The following is a 10,007-nucleotide window of genomic DNA, read 5'->3' as shown; positions in this document are numbered from 1 at the left end:
AATTTTTTAAATTATTTTTAACTTTAGGCTCAAATGTCTATAAATCACGATTAGGTGTCAGCACAAACCTCTTCAATAAAATTAAATAAACATTTTACGATGTTTATTGTTTTCTTGTAGGTTTAAGGCTTTCAAAATGTGCCCCCAAACTCAGTGTGCCTTATGTTTGTACTTTGGCCTCAAATCGAAAATTAAGTTTTGTATACAAAAGACAGCGCTACCGTTCCTTTCAAATGATTTTTTTGCTTAAAGTTTTGGTCTCTGGTGACAGCTTTATGTTTTTTTTACTTAAAATATTAAAAATTTGTAGTTATTGGACAGTTAAGGTCGAGATAAGGGGTCGGGCGGTTACTTGGCTTAGTGACCAGTGAGGACAAGAGAAAGAATTTTTATTATTTGTTTATGGAAAAAAAAGTCATCCAATTCAAAAAATTTCACTAATATTTTTAACTCCAAATAATGTCAGGAATCAATAGTTAAAGTAAATCAAGTACGTCCCTTAACACCCTGTATATTGGATACACTTCATTTCGTCTGTAAATATTTTAATAACCAGTAAAGATTAAAAATGAAAATATTAAAAATATTCTTTGAATTGTTTATTTAATTAAAATATCATTATAAATGGTCTGTTATTATTCATTCCTAATTCGTCAATGATAAGCTATTTTCTTGGTTCAACGAGGAGAATAATACAACTCCTACTTCTCGCAGTCTATCAGCTTTTGGGCCTCGCTCTGAAAAATTAATTAAAATTAACACACTGAAATACTCAGAGACTTTGCAAACCCCAACTATGTTAGGCAACTACTCGATATGGGTAGAAACTCACTGAGGGAATTAGTAAGTCTAATAACAAGGCACTGCCCTTTAGGGGAGGTAGACAAGTATTTGTTGGGAGTGGAAAGATAAATTCAGGAAAGATTAATATTCTTACTTATTAAATCGTACAGGATATTGATTTCAGAAAAAAATATTTATTATTATTATTACACGCCCTAATGGGCTTTTACACACTACAAAGTTTAATAGTAGAGTATCACAGTTATTATAAATTTTACAAAATCAAAACAATAAAGGAAACATAATACAACGAAAAAAGAAAAAAAATATAAAATTTTACAACAAAAGCATATAATAAAATAAGATACATTAGTAAAAATGATAAGAAGTCTCAGATAAAAAGATATTCAAAATAAAAATATATATATTGCGGAAATTATAGCTGTCTATTTATGTCTCGATATAATATAAAAGAATTGAAATAAACAATATTTATATTGATTATTTTTAAGATGAAATATATCTCCCAGATCAGAGTATTTATTTCCGAGACTGTGAAGTCTTGGAATCGGGGAATTTTGATAAGACAGTGTCCTGGTGTTGTAAAAATAAAAGGGTAGTAAATTTAAAAGGGTTGTAAAAAGATCTTTTGGGTATGTGGATGCTGATTAATTGGAGTAACTCAGGACAGTCAATTTTGTAATGAAGTATTTTATGTAGTACTATTAAATCTGTGTTTATTCTTCTTTCAGAAAGTTTTAATAGGGACAATTTATCTAGTAAGTAGTAATAATCAATGTTTTCTACAGGAATATGCAATTTATAGTTTATATACTTCAGGAACAGAAGAACAAGAACTTCAGAACTTTTAATTTTTATCACGAGTTTGTGATAAAAATTAAAACCTTTGGTAAGTATAGGTTTCTGCTTAATAAAATAAAGTATTTTGGTTAAGCGTACCACTAACAGCACAATTTTAACTTCTACCTCTCTCTCACAAACAATGCATGTAGAAGAAAGAGAAGTTACAATAGAACTCTTAGTAGTAGGAACATAATAAATATGCGATGTACACATTAAAAACACTTAACTCTAAGGTAACCGGATAAAACAGAGCATTATAGAATAATAGGTGAAGTTAGGTTTTTATTTTGACAAGGCATGATCAAGTGAATCAAATACTTAAGTCGGGCCGTGTGAAGAATTAAGAGTATATGAGGCGATATTTGATGGTAAGTTAGTTAGGTTTATTTATTCTTTTTTTTCACTTGTTTTCCTCTGTGTTTTCGTTTGCCATTGATATTGATGTAAAGAAATGTTTATGTACCTGAATGAGTTTGTAAATGATCATTAGGGAGTCCACTGACGCCTTGCAGCCCTGCTCAGGCTGGCCCCCTGCCCCGGGCTGCCCCAGTCCCCTCTTTCCCCAGTTTGGGGTGAATGTGAGCTGCGCAGTAGCCCCCACGATCACGCAGATCAGCAGGAACATGTTCAGGAACCGACCCATAATTGCGAGATAGCTAAACTTCAACTGGAGTGACGAATATAATTGGGTGTTGATTAATTCGTTTGAATCAATCGTGTTCTACTGTTGGATGATCTGAATTGATTGATGATTCTTTCGAAAGATGCTGGAGCTTTTATAGTCTGATTTTCTCTTTTCTTCATGTGTGATGTATTATTAAAATGTGTGGGTGTTTTCTTAATTTTCTTTTAGTTTCCTGAATGGGTTCCTACAGGAAATTGATGTTTGGTCTGGCCTCAGTTTTACGTAGGAAAAAAAAACTTTCCTAGAAAATACAACAATATTTTATTATTTTTAAAATAAACATTCCCGGGTTACTAATAACCCAACAATATGATTAAACGGAGTATGTGCGAACTATTTCTACTACTCTACAAAATACGTTTAAATAAATAAATATTATAATACTTAGTTTAATATTATAGTACTTAACTTAATATTATAGTACTTTGTTTAGTATTATGATACTTAACATAATATTGTAATACTTAGTTTAATATTATAATGCTTGGTTTAATGTTGTGATACTTGACTTAATATTGTGATACTTGGTTTAATATTGTAATACTTAACTAAATGTTTTTTTATTAGACTTTTTGTCGATTCTTATCCTAATCTTGCGTAATAGAGATTGTTAATTAGAGTTACATAGTTTATAGGCTAATGTGAACAACAATTTCATCCTTTTTTATTCAATTGATTTGGAGGATATTGGCAGATCATATATTTTTATTTCATTTACTTAAATTTCATGTTACCTAAGTTTCGTAAACTCTTGTTTCATGTTACCTATATTTTGTTAACCTATGCATTGTTAAATCTTATATTTTATGTAATCTGTATATTCTTATATATTTGTTAACTCTTTACTGTTATTGTATTTAAAAAACATAATTGCATTGTATGTAAAAGCCCTATGGGCGTTTAAATGAAATAAATAAATAAATATTTTAAAATCTCCTACTACCACCACTGTAAGCGGAAAATGTTGCTTGTGTTGTGACGGAGGAGCCAGCCGAGGAATTTAACACACGACACCTGGGTGGGACCCAAATGCGATGCCAACTTAGCCACTCACCGGTCAAAACCATCTTTTGCACCATCTCTTATATCAACGTGGTGTAAATAATAAATGTAATTAGAGGTCCCAAAAAACTGTATAATAAATGTTCTTCCTTCCCCCACCACAAGGGTACAACCCCCCTCATGTGAATGCTATAGCTACGACACTGATTTACTGTAAATTCTTTAAGGGCAGATAGATAAAATTCTGTATGAAATACATAATGGAATTTTAGGTGCATTCTTAAATCGTTCGAAAGTGCCTAAAATATCACTTAGGTACAATAGAAAATTTTGTATGTACGAGTATATCTTGGATTTAAAAAGTTAACAGTTTGTTCACTAAAAAGACTGGACCTTAGACATTTTCCTTAACTATCCATAAAGAATTTTCAGATAAATCTTTTGTAGTATTGCTTGCGGCAGAAGTTTGCGAAGTGGCGTCCAGCGCCATTTTAGAGTGTTAACTCTTCATCAACTCAACTTTTTATTTCACACATAGATTTTCAGCTTCTAAAATTTTTAGGAGTGCGGCGAACCTAGTAAACAAGTAATTCAGTTAAGGAGACATGATTTTTAACAGGATGTTTAATTTTTTGTATTTTGCTCTGAAATATTGATCTTTCAATCTATAGGATGGTGAAGGTAAAAATATTCCACACATCAACATCGGAGATGATTTCTGTATTTATCTAGACATGTTACAATACAAAAATACAGCCTTCTAGAACTGAACAAACCTCTTGACTCTCAATATCACTTGCAAGGCTTCAAGTCAATTTCCTGTAGGAACCTGTTCAGGAAATTAAAAGTAGATTAAGAAAATGCCCACAGATTTAATAATACATCACGCTGACGTAAAGAAAAGAGAAAATCAGACTATAAAAGCTCCAGCATCTTTCAAAAGAATTATCAATCAATCCAGATCATCCAACAGTACCACAAGGTTGATTCAAACGAATCGATCAATACCCAATTATTTTCATCACTCCAGTTGAAGTTTATACTTCTCGCAGTTATGGGTCGGTTCCTGAACATGTTCCTGCTGCTCTGCGTGATCGCAGGGGCTACTGCTCAGCTCACCTTTACCCCTAACTGGGGCAAGAGGGGATTGGGGCAGCCCGGCGCCGGGGGCCAGCCTGAGCAGGGCTGCAAGGCATCAGTGGACTCCCTAATGCTCATTTACAAACTCATTCAGGTACCAAAACATTTCTTTAACCTCACCTATTGTTCTATAGTGCTCTGTTTTATCCGGTTACTGTCAAAAAACAATAACCTAACCTCATCTATTATTCTATCGTGCTCTGTTTTATCTAGTTACCCAATACATTAGTTGTTTTGATGTGTAAATCGCATATTTATTATGGTCCTTCCACTGAGATATATTTTGTAACTTCTCTTTCTTCTACATGCATTGTTTATGAGAGAGAGGTAGAAGTTACAGTTGTACTGTTAGTGGTACGCTTAACCAAAATACTTTGATACCAAAATTCCCTCAGTGAGTTTCTACCCATATTGAGTAGTTGCTTGACATAGTTGGGGTTTGCAAAGTCTCTGAGAATTTGAGTGTGTTAATTTTAATTAATTTTTCAGAGCGAGGCCCAAAAGCTGATAGACTGCGAGAAGTAGGAGTTGTATTATTCTCCTCGTTGAACCAAGAAAATAGCTTCTCATTGACGAATCGGGAATGAATAATAACAGACCATTTATAATGATATTTTAATTAAATAAAAAATTCAAAGAATATATCACAAATGTTTTAATTTTTTATTTTACTGGTTATAAAAATATTTACATGAGAAATAAAGACTACTCAACATACAAATGTATTACAATGATTATAAATATACAATTTATAAATATATTATAATTATATAATATATAAATTGAATTGAAAGGGATTTTTTTATGACCGTTTTCAATTTTGAACACATTAAATCATTCATTCATTGAGAAAGAAAATATGAATTCCCAACTAATTTAAAATTTTGATTTTTAGCTAGAGTAAAAAAAGAACAATTAGTATATTATGCAAACCGAATCCCACTCACAGAATTGACGAATATGAGTTGTATAACCTAACAGTGCTTTTAAACATCGGCTAGTGAAAGTGGAAATCAGCCGGCAAAAACAAACAATTTTGCAATTTTTTTTAAAAGATCAAGAATACAAAAGGATCCTTTTAAAACAGTGTCGTTCAATTTGACCATAGAATTTGAAATATAGCAACGTATCATAGTGATTTATTTTTGGGGTATTATGTCGTGTTTGCCCTATCTCCTTCAGCATTACAGTGTCCATCATCAGTAATGGAATTACACATCTGCCCTGGTGATGGACACTGTAATGCTGTCCGAAACGTTGGCTAAATAAAAAGGTTAGCGCAACACGGCAAAATAACCCAAAAAATCACTACAATTGCACAACTTTGTTGAAAAAATTTATGGATAAAATGGTAAATCTTTTGAATCATAATTTGAAACAACTTGAAACATGGGTTTGAGAAGAATGTCCCGAAAGTAATATTTTTAACTTACAAATAAAATTAAAGCTATAAATACAGTAATTGACAACGCTGTTACAAGGTTACAACGCAGGCCGTTTCAACGCAACATATCCATGTTTTGAAACAATGTAAGTTTTTTTGTAAAACTTTGTGAATCCGCTGATGAATCACATACGTGGCAGTAGATCAGGTTAACTTAAGATCAATAATTATGAGATAAAACAATACAAATTTAGTTTTTTTACTGTAGAACTTTTAATAAGAAGTATAAATCCAATAAACTAACCTAAAAACATAAACCAATTTCAGTCGGGTATTCAAAATCAGACAGTGGCGACATTGAAAAGGCATCATCAGATCAATAGGCAACAACACTGTCTACAGATAAGAATTATTCCCTAAAACAAATATTACAAAACAATCAGTTATTATCAACCTCCGAAAGAATTATTTTGTAACAATAAGAAATGATTATTATGATTGATGCCAACAATAATATTAATTTATAACAATTAACTTTGGGCTAAATTACTAAACAACATTGATAAATCAAAAAATTGGATTAATTGATTGTCTTTACCTAACAAACAGATTGCTTACCACAGTTTATTTTTACATTAAAACCCCATGCAGGAATAAAAAGAGAAATAATTTCCCCGGGTGAAATGTGTGGAGCATCTTTTTGATGATAGGAAGGAGTGAACCTGGAAGAAACCCACACTGTAGGAGGAAGGAAGCAGGCCAATCATTCCATAGCTGAGCTGTTAAACACAAGAAGGAATTGTAGAAATAACCATTCGACAAATGCGGATTGTACATTTGTCATGTTTCCTAGCTGTGCACCTGTAGTTATTTCCTAGAAGTGGCATTTTGAACATACCAAGAGCTTATACATATGTGACTTGTGAGTGGTAAAATCTTCAACTTAATGATCGTAAATAAACCACTCACTAGATCGATATCTTTGTGCTTTTTGTATGAAACAAATTGGTCCTAAAAAACCATAGATTTTCCAATATATAGACAGTACTATTCTCATTCGGAGCCTACTTATTATACTATACACCAATGAAAAACTGAAAGTTTATTCTATAGACTTTCAGAGTTTTTCATTGGTGAATATAGTTAGACAATCATATTTCGGTTCCAATTTTTGATCAGAGTTATACCCCCCTGATAATGATTTTCTTTAGGCATTGGATTATAATATGCACTACCAACATGGCGATTTATGAATGCAAATATACACTGTCAATTCCAAAATATACACTAACAATACGAAAACATATACTTAATTTACACAATACAAAAAGGAATTTGTCCTTTGGAACCGGGAAAGGAAGTAGTTCCTCAAAAAAATTACTCTCTTAATACAAATATCTATTTTTCAAAATTTCCTGAGGATGCCGGTTCAAAAAATTGCTCCTTACCTCAGAAAAGACAAAAATATTAGCAATTTCTAGTTAGGACGGGTTGTGTCACAGAATTTGAACAATTCATCAAATTTCAAAGTTGATTTTCAAGTTCTGTGAAGGTTCTATTATTATATCATTATTATCCGATGGCTTCACAAAACTGAAATAATAACAGAACTTTAATAGAACCTTCACAGAACTTGAAAATCAACTTTAAAATTTGATGAATTGTTGAAATTTTCTGAAACCACCCGTCCTTAAGAGTTAGAACAGCTGATATTTTGAAGAATAAAATATTACAAATGTGTATTAATGATCAAATGTGCACTAATGATCAATAAAAGCTCAAGCATGCACTAATGATCATAAAGGTACAAAAGCATATAATCCAATGTCTAGTTATCATTTTGAAAGTTTTTTTTAAATCCTACTATTTCACACTGAAGTACACAGCTCTGCAGACTCCCCGCTAATCTCACCAATTTCGTATAGTTGGAAAATATAAACCTCTGTAGGACAAGTACGAAATATGAATTTGATTAAATTGAAAAGTTTATCAGTCCACGGGGATCTGTTAACATAAGGCGTAGGATAACCTGAAGAAAGGAGAAGGGAAGTGAAGTCTTTACCTACTATTATAGGATTAGACTGTCTCGTCTAGTCAAGAAAGATGGTTGACTCCCATATCCAGCGAAGTATTGGTGATACTCATGAAGGATACATCATCTTCCGACTCAATGGCCTCTCGGAGCTTCTGCTTGTAGATATCACTGTCTGGATTATTCTCCTGGTTCCGACATTTCTCCAGTTTCTTCTCCAGGACCTTGACTTTATCCTTGGGCGGAGGTTCTACAGACTTGACCATGGAGCGGATCTTTCGGACAGCTTCGATCAAGATAGCTAACTTATCTTGCCCCGCATCTTTGAACAGTGTATCGGTCACGTAACTATCCAGATTCTCTTGCTCTTTACTGGCTGCGTGCAAAACTGCCGCTAAAGCAATCTGAGATGGTGCATACAACAAACAAGCGTCTGTTAGGAATGTTTTCTCTAAGAACTCATCGATCCCTTGTCGTAAACGTTCAGGATTTGAAAGTGAACAACGTGTTTTAATATCAATTAGAAAACCTTCTATAGGCCGGAATGGATTATGCACAGTGAGGTGATATTTCAACTGTTGCATCAGTAATAACTCGTTGTTTAATATTATATCAGATGCTTTTTCTCTGTCACCTTTTATGTTAGCAACAAACTGACTCATGGATACATTGAATTCTTCCACTTTACAAGACAGATACACACAGGTAGCGAGAATCTCTTTGGGATGGTAGTCCATAGCAGAATTATACAGGTAAAACCGTTTGAAATAATGGAAGGCCGTGCCAATTACACACTTGGGCATTGGTGGATTGAACCTTTTACAAAACTCTTTCAACGCAAGCTCATATTGTTTGAGGAGAATCCTCTCTTCTTCTGCAGAGAGAAAATAGTGATACCACATACTTTGCTCCAGTTGTGTGCCGTGCCTTCCGATGAAATCGAGGTTATGTTTTTCACGCAAACGAAATAAATCCGATTCGTCGCCAAACGTCCAATACTTCTTCTGTGAACTTAACGAAAACATGACTCGGTATTATAAATTGGTTTTTCGTACACCTTTATAGAAAACAAAATTTAAAAAATGGCATTAAATTAAAATTTGAAAATCACCGCAAATTATTTACGATAAAATTTGAATTTTGACAGATGTCAGTATAGGGTTGTCATCATGTTGTCATGTTCAACATATTATATTCAATAAAATACAATTGAATAGTACTTAACTATGATCGAAAAAATACAGTCACTTCCAAAAAATATTAGAAATACTACTGAAACTTGCTTTTACAAATGGCATTTTGTTTCTGAGTCTACGGCTTTTCATGTGTTGACAATATTTTAAAAACAATAAACATTATAAAGCTGTTCGATTACGTGTATAAAGGCAATTTTACAAACTACATGACATGAGTGATAAGATGCAGCAGAATGACTTGAAATGACTACAAGATTTAATACTAGTATATTATTTAACTTCTAATGGAATTCTTCAAGGGTCTCACCCTTGTCTTGCGTAAACATAACATATTTTCATTCTAAAATAAACCAGAAAAAAGGTATTTTCCGAGGGGAAACAACATATTGTGAAACGATTTCCCTTTCATCATAGGCATCCCACGAGTCAGTAAGAAATTAAGTTTGAATCCAGTGGAAAATATCAACATCTCTTATGGAATTCTAAATTTTGCAGATACGTTTGAGTATGGTCTGAGTAAAAGGTTTTGGGCAAATTTTGATTTTAATTGTTGTATATAAAATAAGGTATTCGATCTGGTATTGCGGTTCAGGGCAACGAAATCCAATATTATCTAATAGAGCTGGTGAGACGATAAGGCAGTTCACGATCTTATAAAGAAACAGTACGTCATTTTTTTTCTTCGTTTGTAAAGGTTACATTGATGATTTTCAATTCGGTTAATATTAGTTTGGTATTGAGGATTCAAAATGACGGAAACAAATTCGAGATGAGATCTTTCGTATGCCATATATAGTAGTTAAAGTGTAAAAGGTGTATTAGATGGTTTTGTGGTGCGTAGAATGAACCCCATTTGATAATATGCAATGACGAAATATTTTGATTTTCCGCTGTCGTGATAATACGTTCATATTAAGTCTA

General features: G+C 32.7%; 3 protein-coding genes across 3 annotated transcripts; 1 reads left to right on the top strand and 2 right to left on the bottom strand.

Annotated features, from left to right (window-relative positions):
* Positions 1-701: 701 nt before the first annotated feature.
* On the bottom strand, positions 702-2,272 carry LOC149417503 (adipokinetic hormone-like). The gene is made up of 2 exons (XM_089640050.1): positions 2,111-2,272; positions 702-737 (listed from the first exon to the last, which is right to left on the bottom strand). Exons 1-2 carry the CDS (start codon positions 2,270-2,272, stop codon positions 702-704), a joined length of 198 nt encoding a protein of 65 aa, XP_089496176.1.
* A 2,116-nt stretch (positions 2,273-4,388) lies between these two features.
* LOC149417502 (adipokinetic hormone-like) lies at positions 4,389-4,999 on the top strand. Its single transcript, XM_089640049.1, has 2 exons — positions 4,389-4,568; positions 4,964-4,999. The coding sequence occupies exons 1-2, from the start codon at positions 4,389-4,391 to the stop codon at positions 4,997-4,999; spliced, it is 216 nt and encodes a 71-aa protein (XP_089496175.1).
* Positions 5,000-5,271: 272 nt separating this feature from the next.
* Positions 5,272-9,019, bottom strand: CycH (cyclin H). The gene is made up of 2 exons (XM_089640341.1): positions 7,921-9,019; positions 5,272-6,637 (listed from the first exon to the last, which is right to left on the bottom strand). Exon 1 carries the CDS (start codon positions 8,913-8,915, stop codon positions 7,953-7,955), a length of 963 nt encoding a protein of 320 aa, XP_089496467.1. The 5' UTR covers positions 8,916-9,019; the 3' UTR covers positions 5,272-6,637; positions 7,921-7,952.
* Positions 9,020-10,007: the final 988 nt, after the last annotated feature.

Source organism: Hesperophylax consimilis, chromosome 15, assembly GCF_061612785.1.
Source record: "Hesperophylax consimilis isolate HC1 chromosome 15, BYU_Hcon_1.0, whole genome shotgun sequence".
NCBI lineage: Eukaryota > Metazoa > Arthropoda > Insecta > Trichoptera > Limnephilidae > Hesperophylax > Hesperophylax consimilis.
Note: the sequence above shows the minus strand (reverse complement) of the source record. Positions and strands in the feature narration are given on the sequence as shown.